The following is a 25196-nucleotide window of genomic DNA, read 5'->3' as shown; positions in this document are numbered from 1 at the left end:
TGGGATTCATAAAAACCAACAAACACACTGGGGGATTTTTTGGACTTTCACTGACTCCTTAGATATATTCCAAAAAATATTATGCAAACATATGCATCATTAAATGCAAGGGGGTCAGATTTTAACACCGGAGGAACATTTCCATCCAGTTTTAGTTGTAATGGTGAGAGGTGCAGGCTGCAGGTTCAAGGACTCGACATGAGGAGAGATAAATGGAGGATATTTCTCTCCAGACACATGCTGCTCGTCGCAGTAAATAAAGCTGTGCTGCTTCCTTTTTACAGTTCATTTCTTGTTAATGAAACTCTGCTGCTGCTGATCAGGAACTCCATTGTGTCGCCGTGCGTCTTTAGAGGCTACTTTGGAGAACCCTGATGACACCAACGCTGTGATCACGGTTCTCCAAGTAGCCTCTGAAGGCCACTTTCTTGTTTCCACATGTACAAGGGTGCTTGTAATGTGAATTTCGCCGCCCACTCATGTTTCCAAATGTCCAATGATGCTTGTTTCGTACTCTGTATGTACGTTACTAAACAATAAAAAACACTCAATGGATTCAAGAACCCTGAATCTGAAATATCGTGGAGCAGAAGGGTAACCGATGACCTGGTCTTCATTTACAGTACAGGAGGTCCTCGACTTACGTCAGAATTCTGTTCTTAATGAGCTACATAAGTTGATTTTTGCCGTAAGTTGGAACTCCGGCGAAATGTAAACAAAGCCGTTCCGTGCATCACGACATCGATCAGTTATTCATAAAAGTCATGAATACCAATGACTTTCATGCATGTATGAATCATTATACTAGAAGATAACAGAATATTCTTTTTTACTGTTTTTACAACTGGACACATGTTGGTCGGTGTTTCTCCCTGTTCCCAGCGTTTTATTCTGTCTAATTTCACTTCCATGGAGACGGCTTTCCTTTTCTTCCAAGCATCAGAAGAGTCTGACTTATGCTGGGAGCCATAATGAAGGACAGAAAGTTAGTGAATGTAGCACAATCCAAGGTGGAGTACAACCAGAGAATGGAAACAAAGCCGTCTGATAGCGATGCATGACGACGTATTCATCCGCTCGTCAACTAGTTCCACGTAACCAGTTCTGACTTAGCGACAAAATGCTGTAGGTCGATGACGTCGTAAACCGAGGACCCCCTCTATGTGGTTTAGTTTCCCAACCGTCTGGCATATCAGAGGCGACTGGTTCAAAGACCATCGATTCATTCTCATTTTACAGTTTCTAGCTCTGATAAATGGTGCAATTTTGTATTTATTTTTTTTGAAAGACAACAATCCTCTTTTGAGTTTAGAGGTCCAAATACAGGTCAAGTAAAAATGCTGCTCCTTGATTATGCATTGTTTGGAAGCACAAAGCCTCATGATTCGATGTAAACCATTTTGAGATACCAACAAAATAGCAGCAGGAATTCCATCCATCCATCCATCCATTATCTATACACCACTTAATCCTCACTAGGGTCATGGGGGGCTGGAGTCTATCCCAGCTGACTCAGGTGAAGGCAGGGGACACCCTAGACAGGTCACCAGTCTGTCACAGGGCTACATACAGAGACAAACAATCACTCTCACATTCACACCTACGGGCAATTTAGAATGATCAATTAACCTCAGCATATTTTTGGACTGTGGGAGGAAGCCGGAGTACCCGGAGAAAACCCACGCATGCACAGGGAGAACATGCAAACTCCATGCAGAAAGATCCCGGGAAAGCCGGGACGTGAACCAGGGACCTTCTCGCTGCAAGGCGAAAGTGCTAACCACTACGCCACTGTGCAGCCCGCAGGAATTCCTCGCTTTGTAATTAGACTTTAAACACAGCAGAAAGGTAGTCTCTAACCTTTTCTGTCGACTGTAGAGGTCCATAAATGTTGAATCATTCTGTTCTCCTTCCAACAAACACAATGAGTCCAAGGTTTTAGTGACTTTTTATTTTAAAAAAATTAATAATACAACAAACTTTATTTGTTTAGCACTTTATTTACCAAGTGCTTTATGAAAGAATGATACAAAAAGGTAGAATGAGAATAAGGCCGAGGGACGTGAGCACAGAGGAAACAAAAACAAGGAGATGAGTGAGATCAGATAAATAAGAATAAAAACAGCTCTGAGATCTTTCACAAAGAGGAGATTTAAGAGGAGCTGTGGGCTCAGTGAGTTCAGACTGTGGAGGCTCTAATAGCAGAAGCCTGAGAGCCTTTTGTCACAAACTGTTGTGGGAGTAACTAGCAGCATCTCAATACTCGAGAGGGCACATATCAGGTCAGTAAATCAGAGATGATTCAGAAGCGAGGCCGTTTCAGGCCTTAAAAGTAAGCAACAAAAACTTTAAATCAAATCAAAATCCAACGAGGAGTTGATGTAGGAAGATGAGCATCTTTGTATTCAAACTATCCAGCTGAGAAAACCATGAAGGACTTTATGTAGACCAGTAAACCATGGAAATGGACAAATTTTACAGACTTAGATGAACTTTATTGTTAATCAAACTAAAGTATCTTGCATTGGCTCATTGTGGTATAAATAAGACTATATAGCCTCCTATAAAACTAATTAAAAAGTGTCTAAAGATAACTACAATACATATAATATAAATACATATAAATGTATAAAAGAAAAGAGTTGATTATTGAATTACACAGGTTATACACAATATATCCAGTAATATATACAGAATATGTCCAGTAATATATACAGAATATATTCAGTAATATATACAGAATATATCCAGTAATATAGAAAGAATATATCCAGTAATATATACAGAATATATCCAGTAATATATACAGAATATATTCAGTAATATGTACAGAATATATCCAGTAATATAGAGAGAATATATCCAGTAATATATACAGAATATATCCAGTAATATACAGAGAATATATCCAGTAATAAATACAGAATATATCCAGTAATATACAGAGAATATATCCAGTAATATACAGAGAATATATCCAGTAATATATACAGAATATATCCAGTAATATATATAGAATTTATCCAGTAATATACAGAGAATATCCTAAGCTAAACAAACATTTTCGACTTAATCATCAAAACAGGAGTTAGACTCAAATTTTTCCCAAAGATCCTTCCCTGCCTGCTTAGTATTATTTGACAAATTAAGAAATTCTTGGGCATCCAGGACTTACTATCAGAGACAAACTATGAGATGTTTTTGGCTGCAAGGATCTGCTAGTCTAAGGGTGCTGTCTTCTGCATAGAAATGGTACGTTTAGTGTTAACATGGCAAAGAGGCAGCAGATAAATAGACAAATGAAGGGGGCCAAGAATGGAGCCTTGAGGGACTCCAAAACTAAAAAAAAAAAAAACTGTGGAGGAAGTTATTCAGAGCAACAGAAAAGTTTTTTTGTAGAGATATAAGCACAGAAAACTAACAGCTGAGTTCTTAATTCCTACCCGAGTCTCTCAGTAATGTTAAAGGAGTGAGTCACTTAAGTATGAAAGAATTAAAATGGACTAATCACCCCTACAGTCTGCAGTCAGCAATATATCATTAAGGCCAAGTCATGCATGTTTGGAAGTGTACACATGATGTAAATTTTATTGTCTACCCAAATCTGCATGAGTGTCCTAAAAACTACTGCCAACAAAACAACCTTTAACCAAGTGGTTAAAGTGACTGTTAGATATGAGCCAGAGTGATTCTCCATCATCCACACCTTTAAAATCCATCATTAAGAGATTTGAAATTGAAATAGTCGCTGCTGGACTTCGGAGGAGCTTTTATTTGTCGATACATTCCATCGACGGAGCCCAGACTCAGTAGAAAGTCCTAATTTCTCCAGATATCCCGTGTTGTCCATTGTACTCAACACGCTTCAGAATATTTCTGTCTGTATCCAGCTGTTATTCATCGTTGTGTTTTTCTGGCTTAAATATGAAGGGCAGTGCGACCGTTATTGAAGCAGACTGACATGTAGCCGTTATAATATGAATTTCAAAAACCACACTGGTCTGCACACAAACACGAAAACCATGAATCCGTCCTTAGTAACCTTCCCAAGTGCTTAACCCTGCTACTTTTCAAACAGTTGAACACTGAAGAAGGAGGCTGAGTGTTTATTGGTTAATTCTAAGCCATTGACACTGGAAAATATAACCTCAATATGAGGTATAAAAAGTGGATCTTTCATTGTGCTGGTGGTGTTTCCTCCCAAAGCAACGATGCTCTTAGCAGATGCTCATACCAATACAGACACAGAGTACATATAAAATAATTTCCTGTTGGTTTCTTGAATAGAAAACTGATAAAAAAGAGTCTGTTGTGAAGCTTGTTGTGTAGTTTCCACTGTGTACAGCCAGTAGAATGGATGTATTGACTGGAGAGGTGCTGATCCTTGAACAAAGCTCTTCATTCAGTCGCAGGATTTACTGGATTTGCTGGATTCAAACTTTGGTGTTGTCTTGAAAAACTTCATAAATTCTTCACTTATTTTTGTTTGTTTGCTTTTTCTTTAACAAAAATTGCTATTTTCATCGTGGTTGTCTTTTAGAGTCCCATAAATGGTTCTTTAATGGTTTTTTTAATGGCATGAATTTGAACTCGATGACAGATGGAGATTATTAAACATTTTTACAAACAAATAGATTTAATTCATAAGTAGGAGAAGAAAAAGAGGCTTTTAGTTTTCACTTAAATTTGTTGTTTATTAGGTTTTTTTTGTTTTTGCAATTTCTTATTAGAAATGGTGGAGTTATGTGATGATGGACGTCCATCTGTCTGTTACCAACATTACTCAAAAACAGACCAACGGATTTGGATGAAATTTTCTGGGAAGGTCAGAAATGACACAAGGACCAGCGTGATTTTCTGTGATTTTATCAATGAAACAAATAATCTGAAGGTTAATTAATGATTAAAATAGCTGTTAGTCATTGATTTAAAAATTACTGGGATGATTTAAAACCACTCCCGTCACATCTGTGGTCCTCCTTGCTGTATCATCCTGTATCATCTCCAGTCTCCTGCTGAGCGCTGCTTTAATTTCCACTGAATCTGAGGATGCTGCCGGCATCTGGCTGCTGAGAGTCAAGGTTCTCGGGGGGTCGGGACCTCCTGCTGCCGTTTATAATCTGGTTGTACTTCAAAACCCTTTATATGGATGCTGCGTTCTGTTAGAAAATGATCAGAACTTGGGCTTCATTTTATTTTTCTACCTCTGACATGTTCTAACTCGTTGATGAAAGGATGATGGGTGCTGCTATTGATCGGCCCTCCAGGTTCCTGCTTCGTTCGCTGCTGTTCCTTGTTGTGAGAAGCTGTTCAGCAATCTAATAAAGCCTTTCTCAGCCTTTAAATCAATTTGTAAACATGCTGAAGTGTGAATGTTACAACCTCCTGTATTTAATTAGACGGATGTAGAAGGGAATCATATATATTTAAATTTACAGCGGCAGAATCATTTTAACCCTCATGTCGTCCTGCGGGTCAAAATTGACCCGTTTTAAAGTTTGAAAATGTGGAAAAAAATATATATTTCCCAGTGAAACTTCTGATGTCCACATTTTCAACATTTTTGGGAAATCTTTGAACATTTTTTGATGGAAAAAAAGAAATGTTAAAAATGTTTCTTAAGAACATTCACATAAAAATCAACCAAAATCCAGCGAAATTCGCTGGATTTTGGTTGATTTTTATGTGAATGTTCTTAAAGAAAATATTAGAAGATTTACTGATATATATGGAATCACTTTAGATATTTTTAGGATTTTTTTTGGAAGATTTTTACAGTTTTTTTGAAAATATTTACAAGAATTTTCTTGCCAAATTAGGGGGATTTTTTTGAAAAATAAAATGTTCAAGGCTAACTTTTCAGGAATTATTGGAATTTTCTTCCTGAAGGTTTTGCAAATTTTGTTTTTGGGAATTTTTTTGCTGAATTTTTGGATTTTTTTTCAGACAAGGAAACAATATTTTTTGGTGTCTGTAAATGAAGACAACAGGAGAGTTAAAGCTCACGAGGAGCCTCAGAGGTCAGAGGAACGGCATCCTGGAAACTCTTATTTCAGTGTGAATGATCATATTTTTCCTGAATATTGCAGTAACAGGTGAGTGTTTTGTGTATTTACAGGATCCAGTCCGGCTCCTACCTGAGCACCGGCTGGTTCACGCTCATCCTGGCCATGGACATGTGCAAAGAGATCCACGTCTACGGCATGATCAACAACACCTACTGCAAGTAAGACACCGGCCTCCCCTCCCCTCCCCTCCCCTCCCCTCCCCTCCCCTCCCCTCCCTCCCCTCATCTCCTCACCTCCTCACCTCCTCACCTCCTCCCCTCTCCTCCCTCCCCTCACCTCCTCCCCTCATCTCCTCACCTCCTCACCTCACCTCCCTCCCCTCATCTCCTCACCTCCTCACCTCCTCCCCTCTCCTCCCTCCCCTCACCTCCTCACCTCACCTCCTCACCTCACCTCCCTCCCCTCATCTCCTCACCTCCTCACCTCCTCCCCTCTCCTCCCTCCCCTCACCTCCTCACCTCACCTCCTCCCCTCTCCTCCCTCCCCTCACCTCCTCCCCTCATCTCCTCACCTCCTCACCTCACCTCCCTCCCCTCATCTCCTCACCTCCTCACCTCCTCCCCTCTCCTCCCTCCCCCTCACCTCCTCACCTCACCTCCTCACCTCACCTCCCCTCATCTCCTCATCTCCTCACCTCCTCACCTCACCTCCTCACCTCACCTCCCCTCATCTCCTCATCTCCTCACCTCCTCACCTCCTCCCCTCACCTCCTCCCCTCTCCTCCCTCCCCTCACCTCCTCACCTCACCTCCTCACCTCACCTCCCCTCATCTCCTCACCTCCTCACCTCCCCTCACCTCCCCTCCCTCCCCTCCCTCCCTCACCTCATCTCCTCACCTCCTCACCTCGCCTCCCCTCCATGTTTGGATGAAAAATGTCTAAACTTTGAAAACTAGATTGACATTCAGCAGCCAGTGGCATCCTCCCCTATAACAGCAGACCGCCTGTTACAATTCCAGCGCCTCAGTCTGGATTTAATGGCTGAATTTCTATGCTGAAATCTATATTGGCTTCTCCGTGCCGTGAATACCGTAATGTCTTCCTGCCTGGAATACCCAGCAGGCTGCAGAGCGAGCGTCGCTGCGGGTGGCTGGACCTCGGCTTGGGGTTTTATTTGTGTTTGAGGCGGTTGTCCTGGGTGACCGATTACCGTCTGGCTGTAATGACAAACAAGACGCTGCTCGGTCTGAAGTCATCTCAGCCTCGATGGACTCTCCTCCTCTACCTGAGCTCCCCCAAATCAAACACAGTGGAAAAAATGCCCTTCTCAAAACAAGAAAAAAAGTTTATTTCAAGGAACTTTTACCTTGAAATAAGTGAAAAAAGCTGCCAATAGAACAAGAGAAAAATGGCTTGGTAAGATTTCTTGAAATAAGATATGATATTTAGAATATTGAGATCTTAAAATTAGCTGGAAAACTTATTTTAAGCTCTATTTTACCAGGATTGTCAAGCTTAGGTGTCTTAAAATAAGCCAGATATGCTTAAAAAAAAAAAAAAAAAAGGCAGATTTTCACTCAAAAATAGATTTTTGCTTTCATGTAACCTCCTAATTTGAGATGTATTAAACCTCCTGTTGTCTTCATTTATGGGCACCAAAAAATATTGTTTCCTTGTCTGAAAAAAATCCAAAAATTCAGAAAAAAAAATTCCCCAAATTTCTGAAAATTTGCAAAATCTTCAGGAAGAAAATTCCAAGAATTCCTTAAAAGTTTCCCTTAAAACTTTTAAGGGAAACTTTTAAGGAATTCTTGGAATTTTGCAAAAAAAATTCTTGTAAATATTTTCAAAAAATGAGTAAAAATCTTCCCAAAAAAATCCTTAAAATATCTAATTTAAGAAACATTTTTAACATTTCTTTTTTTTCCACTAAAACTGTTCAAAAATTTCCCAAGAGTGTTGAAAATGTGGACATCAGAAGTTTCACTCAAAATAATTTTTTTTTCTCCACGTTTTCAAACTTTAAAACAGGTTAATTTTGACCTGCAGGACGACACGAGGGTTAAACTGATTTTGAATTTTCTTGTAAAATTCAACTCAAAACAAGATAATTTCAGGATTGTTTGACTTAACAAGATATTTAAGATGCATTGTCTTAAAACAAATCCCTCCATCTGCTGAAATGTCTCTTGTTAAGTGAATTTATCTTAATTCTAGTGGGATGAGACATTTTGACTAAAAATAAGACAAATAGACTTGGTAAGATTTGGAGTTTTTGCAGTGTACTTTAACCTAATGCACGGTGAAATCCTTTGCGTGTTCCCTGTGCACAGCAGGAGCTGGAATAAAAGCAGAGAGCAGCGATAATTCAACCATCTCAGAGGGTTTTATGATTCAGTGAGGGAGTTCAGGGTGGGTTTCTCTGCCTGTCCGTCCCTCATTTATTCCCCTCCATGTGGCGTCAGACAGGAGGATATTGTGTTTTGCTCTGAATTGACAATTTAGTGTCGCACAAAGTGCTTTTGGCAGCTGGACGCTCCGGTGGAAGAGGAGAAGTTTTGAGCTTTAGTGAGGAGTGACCTCGGTGGTTGTGGTAATGGAGCTTCAACAGGTGCAGCAGACGGAGCTGGAATTCAATTTATTTGTTAACGCAGCGCCGTGTGACAGAGGAGAGGCAGGGATGCTGGATCACTGTACGCCAGCAGACGCTTTCTGCTGCTTCTCTTCCGTCTGGCTTCTTCCTCTGGATCGTTGGTGGAGTCGTCGTCTCATGAATCCGTCAGTCACCGTTAGAATCCCACAGCCTCGTCCTCCGCTTCCTCCTGTTTTATCGATTCCTTCTCTTTTAACCCTCCTGTTGTCTTCATTTATGGGCACCAAAAAATATTGTTTTTTTTGTCTGGAAAGAAATCCAGCAAAAAAATTCCACAAATTTCTGAAAATTTGCAAAACCTTCAGGAAGGAAATTCCAATAATTCCCCAAAAAATCCTAAAAATATCTAAAGTGATTCCATATATATCAGTAAAACTTCTAATATTTTCTTTAAGAACATTCGCATAAAAATCAACCAAAATCCAGCACATTTTTCACATTTCTTTTTTTCCACCAAAAACTGTTCAAAGATTTCCCAGAAATGTTGAAAATGTGGACATCAGAAGTTTCATTGTGAAAATATATATTTTTCTCCACATTTTCAAACTTTCAAATGGGTCAGTTTTGACCCGCAGGACGACACGAGGGTTAAAGCAAATTCTATAAACAGAGCGAATCAGAGCGCTTCCTACTGTACGAGTTTACGGTGTGTTTTGGCTCAGAATAGGAATGAATAACGTCATGATGTTTTACACATAAATACACTCGAGTAAAAGAATGTTTATTGGATCGACTCGGCGGCTCCTCTTCTCCCAATAAAACCTGCTGAGTGTGGAAGTTTGCTCGCAGCAGAATCAGTTCAGATTACTGCTTTCTGTTCTGAAGGAGCTCCGCTTTAATAGTTTTAATAATTCAGTTTGTTTATTGCACCACATAATAGTCAAACTATTTGTCTGGAAGAGGAGAGATTTCAGAATGAATCATATTATCATATTAAACATTTTAATCTTCATATATATTATGACTGATTTGTGCCGACACAGCAGAAGCAGTTCCAGGATTTCTTGCAGAAACAAACAGCAAATAGAATTAAATCCATATCAGCATGTATGTCTTTAAGCAGAGAGACCAGGCCTGAATGGGAACTGATACAGACAGTAATCTGCTGTTTTTCTGGGAGCTTTTTCCATGGAAATTTACACCTGACTGGAGGGATTTGTTCCCAATTAGACACGATAGCATTAAGATGTTGAGTGATAAAGTTTGGCTCCAGTTCATCGCAGAGGAGAAATTTTATCACAACCGAGTTCCAGAATCTGTCACGGGACAGGGAAATTCTGAACCCAAAGCGAGAAGCAACACAGCAGGCGGCAGGCAGGTCGAACTTAACCAGGATGTATTCACAAAATACAAGGCTATAATGCCAACACTGGCCAGAAACTCCCAACCCACAGTAAAGTCCACGTCCTCGCTCCTGAGGAAGGCTGTGGGGTAAACATGCTGCTCCATGGCTTAATGTCGCTCCGTACTCCTAGGCGACAGAGGCTGAAATGATAAATGTCTTTCTAGAGCGTCAGTCAGAACTAGATGAGCTGCAGGTGTGCTGCTGCAGCTCATCTAGTTCATGCCGGTCACCTGCAGCGGCCGTGACAGAATCATTTCTTTGTGGACTTTGCTTTGCTTCTGTGGGATTAGTCATGTTCAAACAGGAGACATTAAGAAAATAGACTTGAAAAAATGTACCCGAATAATGGTTTCCAACTGGAGCCGGATGTTTAAACTGGTTTAGTAGATGTACTGACTGATAATAGTTTATTACAGATATATCAGTGTCTGTGTGACAGATTTATATTTTATAATTGATTTTCACATATCCTGAGTTTATATGGGGAATATTCACTACTGTTCAAAAGTTTGGGGTCACTTAGAAATGTCCGTATTTTTGAAAGAAAAGCATTTTTTTTCCAATGAAGATAACATTAAATAGATGATAAATCCAGTGTAGACATTGTTAATGTGGTAAATGACTATTCTAGCTGGAAACAGCTGATTTTTAATGGAATATCTCCATAGAGGTACAGAGGAACATTTCCAGCAACCATCACTCCTGTGTTCTAATGCTACAATGTGTTAGCTAATGGTGCAGTTATGTTAGCACATGGATAAAAGTGGGAGTTTTCATGGAAAACATGGAATTGTCTGGATGACCCCAAGCTTTTGGACGGTACTGTAGCTAACAACTTTATCAAAGTAAATATTTAATAACAATGGATATGAAAAAAAAAATCCTGATAATTTTGATCTATTTTTAACCCTCCTGTTGTTCTCATTTACAGGCACCAAAAATATTGTTTCCTTGTCTGAAAAAAATCCAAAAATTCAGAAAAAAATACCCCAAATTTCTGGAAATTTGCAAAACCTTCAGGAAGAAAATTCTAAGAATTCCTTAAAAGTTTCCCTTAAAAATTTTATTTTAAAAAAATCCCCCAAATGTAGCAAGAAAATGTTTTTTTTTTAAAAATGAAACTTTTAAGGGAAATGTTTAAGGAATTCTTGGAATTTTCTTCCTGAAGGTTTTGCAAATTTTCAGAAATTTGGGGAATTTTTTTTCTGAATTTTTGGATTTTTTTCAGAGAAGGAAACAACATTTTTTGGTGCTCATAAAAGAAGACAACAGGAGCTTTAATGCAGTTAAGCATTAGGTCATTGAAATGACGTCACCATAATACAGCCAATCAGAAATGGTCGAGCAGGAAGCAGTTGGAGATGGACAGTTTTCTTTTTTTTCGTTTTTGCGGTTGATGAAGAGTCTGTCGCTGGTGTCGTTTCTTCATCCAGTCCTACCAGGATTACTGTCCAGCGCTGGTAGATAGACTTCCCTCAATGAACTGGCTTATTTTCTTTCCCTTCAGGACAGACGGCTATAAAAAGGTTCCCTACCACTACTACGAGGCGGGCAGCCGGGACGAGTGTGCTGAGTACCTCCTCCATGAGAGCGCCCCCTACGGAGGACACCGCTTCATCACAGAGAAGTCCGTTTTCTCCAAGTGGGCCAAGACTCACGCCATCAAGTTCTTCAACCCGCCGTGGCAGCTGTCGTGACCCCGGCTGAACCAGCATGGAGATACCGTCTATCATCAACATGCAGAGACCCAGTGAGTCTCTGTGGAGACTCTCAGCTTCATTTTAGCACAAATTTCATTCCATGAAGGTTGTTGGTCGAGTCCTGGTTGGATTCCGGCCCCTGAATCAGGCAAATTAACTTTAAGGTTTGACATATCTCCTGCTTCTTGAATATTAAGTCTTCTGGTTTGTAGAGCTGAAGGAGGAGCACGACTCGCTGGCTAATTGATCCATTCGCTGCTCTGCGAGTCTAGCAAAGGATGGCTTGAACTTAAACAAAGAGAAGAAACAAGCGTCCGTCAACTGGCAGTGACCTCCCAGATGTCCGCTGGCTCTAGACGTCACTGAGCCTAAATTTACATTTTTCTTTTTCCAGGACTGTAGCTGAAAACGAGACGTCGACGTCTGACGAGCTCATCCACCCCGTTTTCTCCGAGCGTCTGTCTCCTGTCAGGCTGTAATTAATCTGTAACGAGCATCATTCAGGCCTTCATCTCTGACTGAGGGGAGTATTGGAGGCAGATGCTCTGTCAGTTTCAATTTGCTCCGTTCTCCTCAAAGACGCTTCAGCAAACAAGGTCATTTGAAAAAGAAAACACGAGCGAGCTAAAAGCAGATTCTCCAAACTGGCAGGTGAACCGGCTTCGACACTGCGTGTTTATTCACAACCTAAAGATGTCTTTTCTTGTCTCATGCTGTGAAATTGAATTTTCAGAGACACTGTGTGGCGTCGGCTCGATGTCTGGGTGGTTTTTCTAATTTATTCTGCAGAGATAAGTTCCTGACGCTCTTTGACGGTGTGCCATTGACAATGTGAGCATCACAGCCCATACAGCAATGTGCAATTAGAAGCTCCGTCTTTACAGAAGGAGTTCAGTCCTTTGTGACCTGCAGAGGAGAGATTTATGTGTGCAGTGAAACCATTTGAAGTTAATTGTATTCTATTATCATTTTGTGCCTGCGATATAGTGTGCAGTTCATCGTATTGACACAGAGGAAGATGCTCTGGCTCTCCTCCTCTCTCCTCTCATCCAGCTTTGTGCCTCTTTGTGTGCAGTATCACTGTGTGAACACGACCTCCCATTTGTCTTTGGATGCAGCGTCTCGTGGTTCGATTCATTTCATTTGAACGCTTCTGTTCCAGGACAGTGGAGAATAATCAGAGAAGTGCTGAGGTGTGGGTGGCTGGTAGCTGTGACCATGACTTCCCCCCGAGGCTGTGATTAGTGTCCTGGTCGGAGCAAGGACTGGAAGGACTCAAAGACTTCTAATTTAGGCGACTTGATGCAGAGGGTCCCTGACGACGGTAATATACTGCAGCTGCTACTGCTGTTTACCACAGAGGAGCTCCAGCTTCTCTCTGAGCACTGACGTGTTGATTTCCAGGTCAACAGAATATCTTCAGAAAACATCCTCATAACCTAGGGTTCAGTTGTAGCTTTTTCTGGAACTAAAACTGTAAATTTGGTTGAACAGTGACAGCTTTTATATCGGCACTGTTTCAGGAACGGACCTCTGTCCTGATCACTCTTCATTAACCCTCCTGTTGTCTTCATTTACGGGCACCAAAAAATATTGTTTCCTTCTCTGAAAATTTTTTTAAAAATCTGCAAAAAAATTCCCCAAATTTCTGAAAATTTGCAAAACCTTCAGGAAGAAAATTCCAATAATTCCTTAAAAGTTTCCCTTAAAAGTTTTATTTTTAAAGAATCCCCCAAATTTGGCAAGAAAATTCTTGTAAATATTTTCCAAAAAAATGTAAAGATCTTCCAAAAAAATCCTAATAATATCTCAAGTGATTCCATATATATCAGTAAAACTTCTAATATTTTCTTTAAGAACATTCACATAAAAATCTTCGCTGGATTTTGGTTGATTTTTTTGTGAATGTTCTTAAGAAACATTTTTAACATTTCTTTTTTTCCATCAAAAAATGTTCAGAGATTTCCCCAAAATGTTGAAAATGTGGACATCAGAAGGTTCACTGTGAAAATATTTTTTTTTCCACATTTTCAAACTTTAAAACGGGTCAATTTTGACCCGCAGGACGACATGAGGGTTAAGGACCAGATCCTACCTACACAGTGAAATCTAGTGTTTGAAATGCTGCTGAAACAACAGTTATCTGTAGCCTCGTGGTCTTCTCTGGGAACTTTTTTACACACTCAGAAATGTCCAAACAGTTTCAACCTGACAAAGGATTTAAATGTAGTTGTTCGGTTTAAGAAGGCGTCTTTCCACTGCAAGAACTCAGGACTGGAATGATGTCACACTAAATGTTACAGGAACAGAGCGGCTCTTTCAACCTTTCTGTTCTGAATCCAACATATTCGACCATGGCGCCAACTTTGATTAATACCTAGTTAGCTGTTGTAACTCCAGTTTTATGAGTGTGTAGAAAACAGAACAAAGGAGGGTTTGTAGTGATAGCTACATGGGGATTTTACATTAAAGACACTGAGAGGTCTTCTCCAGTTTTAACCAATCAGCTTCAAGACCCTACCCTTTAGTCGGTACTTTATTCTGTCTACAGAAAGTCTTAAAACATCCCCAAGTTCCTGCAGTGGAAAACAGCCTCATGTGAACCAGGTCCTACCTACACATTGAACTATATTATGTTAGCAACAGTGAATTGTAGCCTCCTAGTGTTCTCTACTGACTTCTTTACACCCTGAAAACACAACTTCAACCTGAAAAAGGATCTAAATGTACTTCCTGAGTCTACAAAAAGTGTCTTTCCACTGCAGGAACTCAGGACAGGCAGGAGTTAGTGTGAACTTTTACAGTAACGTCCCTAATCATTCATTTTGAGCCTTTCTGTTTCTAATGCAATGTGGAAACCATCATATCCGACCATGACGCCAACTTTGATTAATAATAGTAATTGGATGTAGCTCCAGTTCTTTGTGCATGTATGAAATAGCACAGGGAGAGTTTTTTGTGATAGCCGTATGGGTAATTTCACGTTAAACACACTGAGACGTCTTCTCCAAGTTTAAACAATCAGCTTCAAGACCCACATAGCAGTTTTTCTTGGCCACTCAGATGGACCTACCCTGGAGTCGGTACTTTATTCAGCCTAGAGAAAGTCCTAAAACATCCCCAAGTTCCTGCAGTGGAAAACAGCCTGATTGTGAACCAGGTCCTACCTACACATTGAACTATATTATGTTAGCAACAGTGAATTGTAGCCTCCTAGTGTTCTCTGCGGACTTCTTTACACCCTGAAAACACAACTTACACCCAGTCAGTTTCAGCCTGACAAAGGGCCTAAATGTTGTAGTAAATCTAAAAAAAATGGCATCTTTCCACTGCAGGAAGTCAGGACAGACCCGAGGTGATGCAGACTTTTACAGCTGTTTCCTCTAATCAGGCCTTTCATCCTTTCTGGAACTGTACATAACTGCTCATGATAGCTGATTTGGTAAATTTCCAGTTAGGGACAATTAAAGGGCAGAAAATGGCACTTGCTGGCATTTTCAAGTCAAGACCCATACAGCAGTTTTATCATGCTGCTCAGAAGAACCTCCCTTGGCAACATCACGAAACCTGGTTCTCTGGAGATGAAGAAGATTAACAAAGACGATTGAATCCAGCCATCCAGAAATGACTCACGAGGTCCTGCAGTGGAAAACAGCCTCATGTGCACCAGATCCTACGACACTATGGTGTTTCTACCACTGCTGAACAAACAGTGATTGTAGCCTTGTACTCTTCTCCTTATTAGACCCTGAGAATAGAACTTTCACTCTGACGAAGGGTTTAAATTTAGTTCTCGAGCCTGAAAAACTCTCTGAAGGCCAGGAGCTGGTGAGGTGGTGCTAAATGTCGCTGGAACCTCAAGGCAGCTACAACTTGTGTTCATTAATTCACAGTTGGAAATCTGTGCGTGGTCTTCGTGGACTTCTTGACGTGTCTTCGGATTATTAAGATAAAGAAGCAGAAGTGACTATAACTCTGTAAAAACTCATTATTCTTATCTTGGAAATACAAGTTTTACCAAATAATCTTAACTAATGGTCTGCCTTCTAGTGTTTCTCCCTCAACTCCCAGCTGCTGATTAAAACCATCAGATGTAGCTGAAGGCCTGAGATAAAACTAAGCTACTAAATGTACCTCGAGCTGAAGACACCCTGTGGAGTTTTCTTGTAAACAATAGAAAAGTTAAACCTACATTCGGCGTCATTCTCCTCCAGGTCTAACAAACACCATGAATGCATCTCCTCAGTCGTAAAACACTCGTGTCCACCTTTTGTTTGAGACAAACTAAAGGATCATAGCTGCTTTGGAGACGAGTCCTCGAGAAGTTTCAGAGTGTTTTTAAACTTTTGCATGTTTTGCAGCACAGATTCTTAGTCGTAAAAAAGCAGTAACTTCTGAAGGTGATCAGTCCTTGTACTCTGAGTGCTTCAGCAACAAGCAGCTGGATTTTTTGTTACTGTTGTTGTTGTTGGTTCTTTTTGATTGCTCAGTTGTCTTCTGCTGAAATGCTTAAGATGGCCGTGACCTGGAAGACTGAGAGTCTACACACATCTTTCCAATTTAGCTAATAGTTGTCTGGGTTCCTTACAGTGAAGATACAAGGTTTTCACCTCTTTGGAAGCTTTGAATTGAATCATGGTCAGTTTCACTTGACTTTGACAAAAAAAACCCAAAAACCTCTTTCATGTCAACATAGAAACAGAATTCTTCAAGTAATTTACATTTTAAAAAAGAAAATAAAGCGTAGAAGAGGTGATTGCACAGCTATTCATCCCCTTCAGGTCAGTATTTAGTCTGAGTTTCTTCAGTTCTCTTCAGACTACGTCAGGTTGTCCTCCGCTGCAATCATTGATGCTTCATATCATGATGCTACCACCACCGTGCTTCACAGTGGGGTTGATGTGTTTGCAGCATTTTGGGTTTCTTTTTTTTTTTTACTTTTATCAGGTTAACTTTAGAGTCTCCCACATGATGTCTGGCAAACTGTAGCTGAGATTTAATGTGATTTTTTTTTTTCAACAGTGGCTTTCTCTCTCATAAAGTTTGCACTGATGAAGAACAAGCAACAGCTGCTGTATTTTTTCCATCTCAGCCACTGAATCTAGTAACTCCTTCAGGGAGTCATAGGAGTCTTGGTGGCCTCCCTCACTAGTCTACAGAAGAGACAAACAATCACTCAGTTTTTGAGGACGACCTGCTCCAGGCAGATTCAAGCATGTGCCACATTTCTTCCATTTCTTATTGGACTCAGCTGTTCTTTATGGGATATTCAGTGACCTGGAAGTTTTCTTGTATCCATCTCCTGAATTATGCTTTTCAATAACCTTTTCCCAGAGTTCTGGAGTATTCTTTTGTCCTCTTGGTGTTGTTTTATCCAGGAGTACTGGACCTTCTAGACACAGGTGTATTAACACTACAGTCACTGAGACACATGGTGATGCCCATTTCATGAATTCTGGCACTTCTAATACCAGTTAGCTGCACCTGTGTTGAATTAGGTGATTCATTTAGGGGTGAATACTTATGCAGTCACATATTTTACATTTTAGACTTTTAATCAAGTAATTTAGTTGCTAATGTAAGTCGTAATTGACATCACTTCGTAGAAATCTGATTTCACTTTGACATGAAAGAGTCTTTTTTCTGTAAATGTTTAAAAACCCAAATTAACCCTCCTGTTGCCTCATTTATGGGCACCAAAAAATTGTTTCCTTGTCTAAAAAAAAAAAAAAAAAATCAAAAAATTCAGCAAAAAAATTCCTCAAAATTCTGAAAATTTGCAAAACCTTCAGGAAGAAAATTCCAAGAATTCCTTAAAAGTTTCCCTTGAAAGTTGCCCCAAATTTGGCAAGAAAATGTTTTCAAAAAATGAGTAAAAAATCTTCCAAGAAAAACCCTAAAAATATCTAAAGTGATTACATATATATCAGTAAAACTTCTAATATTTTCTTGAAGAACAATCACAAAAGAATCAACCAAAATCCAACGAAATTTGCTGGATTTTGGTTGATTTTTATGTGAATGTTCTTAAGAAAAATTTTCAACATTTTTTTTTTCCACCAAAAATGTTTAAAGATCTCCCAAAACTGTTGAAAATGTGGACATCAGAAGTTTCACTGTGAAAATATATATATTTTTTCCACATTTTCATACTTTAAAACAGGTCAGTTTGACCTGCATGACGACATGAAGGTTAAACTGACTGTGATTCAGTGTTGAAGAAACAGTGGTGAATACTGTTTTATATTTACTAAAACTATAGAACGTAACTAATACTTTTAACTTTTCAAGCATTTTTTTTGTCAGATTACTATTTCATATCAAGACTTTCATGCACACGTCTATAAACACTAAAAGTCCTCTAGCTTACATGATCTGCTACAGGTCAGTCTGAAGGACAACCTGATGAAGAAGCTGATATGTAGAGTTTTTTGCTCAGATGTTGATGGAATTTAACTTGCAAATTAGCAGACATCTTGCTTTCTGGGTTCTTGTTTGTCAGCTGCACTTTCTGAAACTTGTTTTGCATCAGGAGCAGAAAAATGTGACCTTTCTGCTGCCCAGACAGAGCATGTCAGAGCTGTGCATCCATCCTCTCAGAGCTCAGCCTCGTCTGTCCTGCTGTCACTCACTGGAAGTCGACCGAGCTGACAAGAGCATCAGCAAAATGCAAAAATGTCCTCTTTTAAATTCCTCCCGGCGTGGCTGAGCGGATTGGAAGACAGTCGGCGGTTGGATTTCCACCGTGGATCAAAGCTGCACCGAGTGGTAGAAGATGTAAAATATTAAAGCCTGAAGAGGAGGACTGGGAGGCAGAAGAGTTAAAAAACATCCTTCTTTCTGCTGCTGTGGAGAAAACAGAGGCGGGGCTCATCCTGTATGCCATGCATGTTACATGTTTCATTGGTTTCCTCTCAGCTCCTGATTGTGCACTCATCTGGCAGCTCACTTTACCTCTCAGTCCTGCATCCATCATCACCAACAGAAGAGTTCTGCTGTAAGACATCATCCAATCATTTTAACATCTTCTTTTAGTGTTTTTTAACTCATAAAGGCCTCTCCACACTGTGTGATTTTAACAATCCTAGAAGTTCCCAGCTTGCTACGCTGTACGGCATGAATCTAATAATCTTTAGGCACGACGTGAAGTTTGCTCTGCACTGGAAAAAATGTTCCTCTCAAAACAAGAAAAAAAAATTATTTCAAGGAACTTTTACCTTGAAATAAGTGAAAAAAATCTGCCAATAGAACAAGTGAAAAATGTCTTGGTAAGATTTCTTGAAATAAGATGTGATATTTAGAATACTAAGATCTTAAAATTAGTTGGGAAAACGTATTTAAAGTTCTATTTTACCAGGATTAGCAAGCTTAGGTGTCTTAAAATAAGCCAGACATGCTTAAAAAAAAAGTAGCAGTTTTTTACTCAAAAATAGATTTTTGCTTCCATGTCACCTCCTAATTTGAAATGTATTGAACTTATTTCAAGTTTTCTTGTAAAATACAACTCAGAACAAGATAATTTCCAGATTGTTTGACTTAACAAGATATTTAAGATGCATTGTCTTAAAACAAGTCCCTCCATCTGCTGAAATGTCAAATGGTCTGAGCTGGAGGACACGACTAAAAGACTTCTGCTGCCACAACTCTAACAAACTAGTTTTGATGCGTTTTGTCTCCGTAAATCATCTCTTTGGGTTTATTGATCAGTACGTCATTTCATCCTGCATTTCTATTGGTTACTTAGTTGTTGTAGGTCCAGCAGCATCACACTGTGAGATGATCACCCCAGATTTCTGACAGTCAGGATTTTATGACAGCTTGTCTTTGGTCTCCATGACAACGGCTGTCCTTGTCTCTCAGTGCGACGTAGGACCACCGATTTAGAGCTAAGACCAAAGATATCACCACCATTCTCTCACTGTCGTTTGGTCTTAATCGTACAGTGTGTAGAGGCCTTTAGTTGGAAGAAGGTTCATCTTCATCCTCTGTTTTGATCTAATAGTGGTTGCCTTTATTTTTTGTTGATGCCGTGGTTTGTGAGTTTTTCTTTTTATTGGCTTCAGGCTGGTTATTTTCTGACCAGCAAACACTCCGTTGTTCGGCTCCATGCACTGGAAGAATACCCACGGATGCATTATTCAGTGTAATATGGAGAATACGCCTCTTATAGGCGCCCATGAATCATCTGCAGCCGCATCATGAATAAAAGTGTGGGCAGAGTTGGAGGCCAACAATAAGATGCATTTATTTTCCAAGGAGATCTTTTATTATTTTCAATTCTAGAATAGTTTTTAACTTTAAAGAAATGCAACCAGTCCTCTAGTATCTGTTGCACGATGGTGTATTATTATGGTCTGGAACATGGAAAGGACTAGAATGATGAGGAATGTCTAAAAGTGGGAGTTTCTGGAAAGATCTGCAACAAGTTCAAGGGTTATGAATAATTTAGAACATGAGATTTTTAGTAGATAAAAAAACAGAACCAGGAAAAATGTATTATTAACCCTCTGGACCCCAAGTTTGGTGTTTTATATTCCTGTCAGGTTTTTGTTCACTGTGGGCTCAATTTTCACTGCAATATAAAACCTGCACCTGGATGGAAACAGAACAACCACAGCTAGAAGCTGAGAAAATATATAGCAGTTATAATATCCTAAATCCTAAAAACAACTAATGAAAGTTATATGTATGGATATAAAATGGAATCATACAAGTGTCCACATGTACTACCAATACTGTGAAATATTTTCTCTACTTTTACTGTTGATGCTTTTATTTTGTATTCATACCTGTGTACACATCCTGCAGTTCAGCCGAGAAGTTCCTGAATTTTTGTCACATGACTGTTGGTTATGGCCAAGTCATGAATCGCTCCATGTTTGTGCTTTATTTATTCATTTTATTTTTTTATTCTTTTTTACAGATTTCACTTTGTTCAAATGGTTTATTTACGGCAATAAAATTAATACGAGGTATAATGCTGCAGCTCTGATGGAATTTAAAGCTTGGATTTGGTAAAATTTTCACAGACAAGTCATTCAAAGAGAACAGAAACTTGAAAATCATGACACAGCTTTTTAAAAACCAACACGGCTCAGTTCAAATGTTTTTCTTGAAACAGAACTCCTCATTTGTCTGGTGTGATTTCAACGTCTGATGGTTTATTATTGCTGAGAAATTAACATCTCATCTGTTCAGGATTTCAATGAATGCCTCTGGAGTAAATAAAATAAAATAGTGTTCAGGTTCTAACATCTGTCATTTAAGGAATGTATAAAATAAGACACGTCTTTCTGATTCATCTAAATAATCAGGCTTTTACAGTCTCGCCTTTTGGGGGGTTTCTTTTCCTCTCTTCCTTCTCATTGACATGCTCAGAATTTTCACACAACTCACCCTAAAAGCTAAAACAGAGCTGCTTTATGATACCTTAAAAATACTACAGTAAATGTTAGAATATAGAAGTGTTAAACTTTCATTAGCCCCTAAACAGGTCTAAAATAATGTTTAACCCTCCTGCTGTCCTCATTTACAGGCATCAAAAAATATTGTTTCCTTCTCTAAAAAAAAAATCCAAAAATGCAGCAAAAAAAATCCCCACATTTCTGAAAATTTGCAAAACCTTCAGGAAGAAAATTACAATAATTTCTTAAAAATTTCCCTTAAAAATTTTATTTTAAAAAAATCCCCCAAATGTAGCAAGAAAATTCTTGTAAATATTTTCAAAAAATGAGTAAAAATCTTCAAAAAAATCATAAAAATATCTAAAGTGATTCCATATATATCAGTAAAACTTCTAATATTTTCTTTAAGAACATTCATAAAAAAAATCAACCAAAATCCAGTGACTTTCGCTGGATTTTGGTTGATTTTTATGTGAATGTTCTTAAGAAACATTTTCAACATTTCTTTTTTTTCACCAAAAAAATGTTCAAAAATTTCCCAAAAATGTTGAAAATGTAGACATCAGAAGTTTGACTGTGTAAATATTTTTTTTCGACATTTTCAAACTTTAAAACGGGTTAATTTTGACCCGCAGGACGACATGAGGGTTAAAAATCAGATTTATAATAAACAGGATTTGATGCACCAAGAAATCAACAAACTGAACACACAGGGGTTTGTTCCTCGCTGTGTTTCCATTTTCAAGTCAGTGGAAGTTTTGTGTTTTTGCATTTTCTGGTCCTGATAAATGGTGTAATCATGGCATTTTTTAAAAAAGATAACCTTTCTTTCCAATCTGCTGCAGGTTTTGTGGTTCACACGGTTAACATTTCTAGTATAATTTACTACCATCTTTTGTTTCTGTAATTTCCAGGCAGAAGAATCCGTCTAGTTAAATATAAAGTGACAGAATCTAAAGTTGACTCTGAGCTGAACCCTCCCCTCCACCAGCAGCTCGTCTGCTTTCATATCAGAGTTCATCAATCTGTCCGTCAGAAAAGGTTTCATGTTTGGCTCCACTCTGCTCACGTTTCTTTCATTCAGTGGGTTACTTCAAATCTACACGTGTCTTCAAGTCGTCTATTAGTGAATTTCTCAACATTGTTTTTGCTGTGAATTTGTGTATATTCAGCGTTTTCCTCTTTTGTTTCCGCCCACAGCTTGAACTTGTAATGGAACAGCCTTGTGTCACGGTCTGAGCTGTTGTTTGCTTTCAGACGGTTTCATCTGTCCTGAAGTCTGACAGTGTTTTGTCTTTCTACTTGCTGTATATAAATGCAAATGGTGACAAAGCAAACTGAAGGTCAGTCCTGCTTTTTGCAAACAGAGTCCTGATTAAAGCATCTGAAGGTTTGAGGAACAAAGACGTGAGCTTGGTTGTTCCTCGTCTTCATCGTCCTGGCTTTGTCCTGCTGTGAGGTGATTGCTTTGGATTTTGAAGAACGCTGAAACCTCTTTATGTAGCATCTTTATTCATTCCTTCCTGAGTGTTGTTGCCATTTTCTCAAAGTGCTTTCTTACATTTCATCATTTTATTATCTCTTTTCCTGTGTGCACGTCTCACAGTTTTGGTTTTTGTTGTAACGCACTTTCCCTTTTCATTTGCAGGTCAAGTGTCCTTGTGAAACGTGTAACTTTGGGTGTGTTTGAGTTGCATAGAATGTAAAAATAACTTGCTGTAGAAGAAAAACAAAAGGTAGTTTTTGCTAAAATAACATCCAAATGCTGCATGGATCATTGCAGGTTATCCAAATGTACATTTTGTTCAAAAATAAGTAGTGATTATGTGTAATTTTCTGTCATTTTGCTGTCTGCATATTAGCTAAAATTAGATCTATTGTGAATGTTCTTATTTTTACTGACGTGAATTCTGTCCTCTGTCTTTGATTCACTGTGGGGATTAAAGAAAACCATGAAACTGCTTTATATGATTACATTTCTTTCACAAACACAGCCGAGTAAGCATCATGAGAATGTAAGGAACCTGATAAAATGCATTCATGTTCTATGAATGGAGCTGTCAACTCAAATGTGGCGTCTCAGGAGAACTCTTTAAAAACATCAGTGGAGGAGCGGAGATGTGCTGAGAGTTTGGCTTTTTATGTAACCTCTGCAGAAATGAGCACCAGTTTGAAATAATAATGCTCACATTTGTGCTTTTCATGCCACAGAAATGAATAAAGTATCGAGACAGAAAATTAAAGACGCTGCGGCAGTGAAATGTTGAACTTTTATAACTCTGACTGCGATTTTCACAACTTGAAGCAGCAGAAGTTTAGGTTCTTCACCTAGCTGTGTCCTAAAAACTACATGCTTGTACTAATTTGCACCAATAGTTAGGTCAAATACTGCAACATACATTACAATTTGTATTTAGGTGAATAAAAAACTCATAGCTTTGTATGAGGGTTACACATTTCAAGTTTATTCAATGAAAATAGTCCCTTTCTGCCTTAAAACGACCTAAATCTAACTCTACACTCTTGCTTTTTCTAGAATGTGAAGACCCAAACTAATTTTAGTCCAGGGACCACATAAACCCAATCTGATCTCCAGTGGGCCCCACCAGTAAAATCACAGCATAATAACCTATAAATAACCACAATTCCAACTTTTCCCCTTTGTTTTAGTTCAAAAAAAGTACATTCTGAAAATGTTCACATTTAATGTATCTTTTTACAAAATATTATGAACCTGAAATTTCTTAAGGAAAACAAGTTACATTTCAACAGTAGCCTATTATGCCTCAGTTCACCATTTACACATGCATTGTAACTGCCAGGTAACAGTTTATCTACAAAAACACAAAACGTTCAGTCACAGGTATCTGGAACTGAACAATCTAGTATTTCACTTCATGATCAGAACAACTTGTCAAGTTCTAGAAATTATTTTAAATTTACAATTTTACAGTTAATGTTGTTGTAATTTTTATCATTTGTAAAGTCTTCCCATGGGCCGAAATGGACCGTCTGGTGGGCCGGTTTTGGCCCACAGGCCGTATGTTTGACATTGCTGGTAAAAACAATCGGAGGAGATGAGCCGAGTACGTGACGTGATCAAGTACGCTGGTGTTCCGACTGCACATTAACGATGCGTTCTCCTGTTCTCAGGAGTCTGTACTTCGGAGTCTGAACGGCCAGTGCATATACCATAGATATATACAGAAGATCATTATTATTATTATTATTTATATCTATGGCATATACAGTCTATGGGCCAGCACAATTTCAGTATTGTTGTACGCCGTGAAAAACAGGCCGACGTTAAAACAATAGTTCAGCTAATTAGTTCCGTGTTGAAGGACCTTTTCCTCCCAGTCGCCTGCGCCCCCCCTGACATGCCTCTGTGGCCCCCTAGGGGGGCGCGCCCCACTATTTGAGAAACACTGACATACTGTGACCCTGGAAGCAAACTGTGATCTCCGGTGTCTAAAACATGCACTTTGTAGTCTGGAAACATGTCACCAGAGGATAATCCATGGACACATTAGATTCCCCTCATTCAGTGGTGGGTAAACATCATTTGCTAGAGTCAAGAGTGGAACTCTCAGAGCCCAAATAACCCGAATAACACAACCGGGGAAATGTTCTCACATCTGGCAAATGCAGAGGAGCTGTTCTCCGACACTAGAGGCCTTTATTTGTAGAACCAGAGGAGCTCCATGTTGGAAACGTCAGGCTGAGCTCAGATGCAGCACATTAACAACCATACTAATCTCTAACTGTCATGTTGAGCCCAGCAGGGTGCCAAGCCTCGCCTTTTGTGGTATTTATCAAAATGATTCACGGCGCAGGGAGAGAACGTCTGGATAATGTTGTTACGACCCCTCTGGCTTCAGATAATTAACTGACAGCTGGAGTTGTTGTTGGCCTGAGCTGACCGCCGTCCAACAGAGGAGTGATTCAGCCTCATCAGGACCAAAGGCACCGAGCAGCAAAGGTTTAAGATGTTTTAGATTCACGTTAAACCACCAAGAGGTTTGTTAATGTATAAATGGGTTGCTTTAGGAGTCGTTTTTATTGAGCTCTGCCTTTTAAATCCTGC

General features: G+C 39.2%; 1 protein-coding gene across 4 annotated transcripts in view; it reads left to right on the top strand.

Annotated features, from left to right (window-relative positions):
- st6galnac3 (ST6 (alpha-N-acetyl-neuraminyl-2,3-beta-galactosyl-1,3)-N-acetylgalactosaminide alpha-2,6-sialyltransferase 3) overlaps positions 1 to 23071 on the top strand; it is a 126033-nt gene extending 102962 nt beyond the window's left edge. For all 4 annotated transcript variants that reach the window (XM_055014066.1, XM_055014069.1, XM_055014068.1 and 1 more), the window contains 2 exons: positions 6119 to 6226; positions 11513 to 23071. In XM_055014066.1, coding sequence (XP_054870041.1) covers positions 6119 to 6226; positions 11513 to 11702 — 298 coding nt within the window. In that variant the 3' untranslated portion in view covers positions 11703 to 23071. The remainder of the gene's footprint in view (positions 1 to 6118; positions 6227 to 11512) is intronic.
- The last annotated feature ends 2125 nt before the right edge of the window (positions 23072 to 25196 follow it).

Source organism: Amphiprion ocellaris, chromosome 10 (assembly GCF_022539595.1).
Source record: "Amphiprion ocellaris isolate individual 3 ecotype Okinawa chromosome 10, ASM2253959v1, whole genome shotgun sequence".
Lineage (NCBI taxonomy): Eukaryota > Metazoa > Chordata > Actinopteri > Pomacentridae > Amphiprion > Amphiprion ocellaris.
The sequence above is the reverse complement of the archived record's forward strand: the minus strand, read 5'-3'. Positions and strand labels throughout refer to the sequence as shown.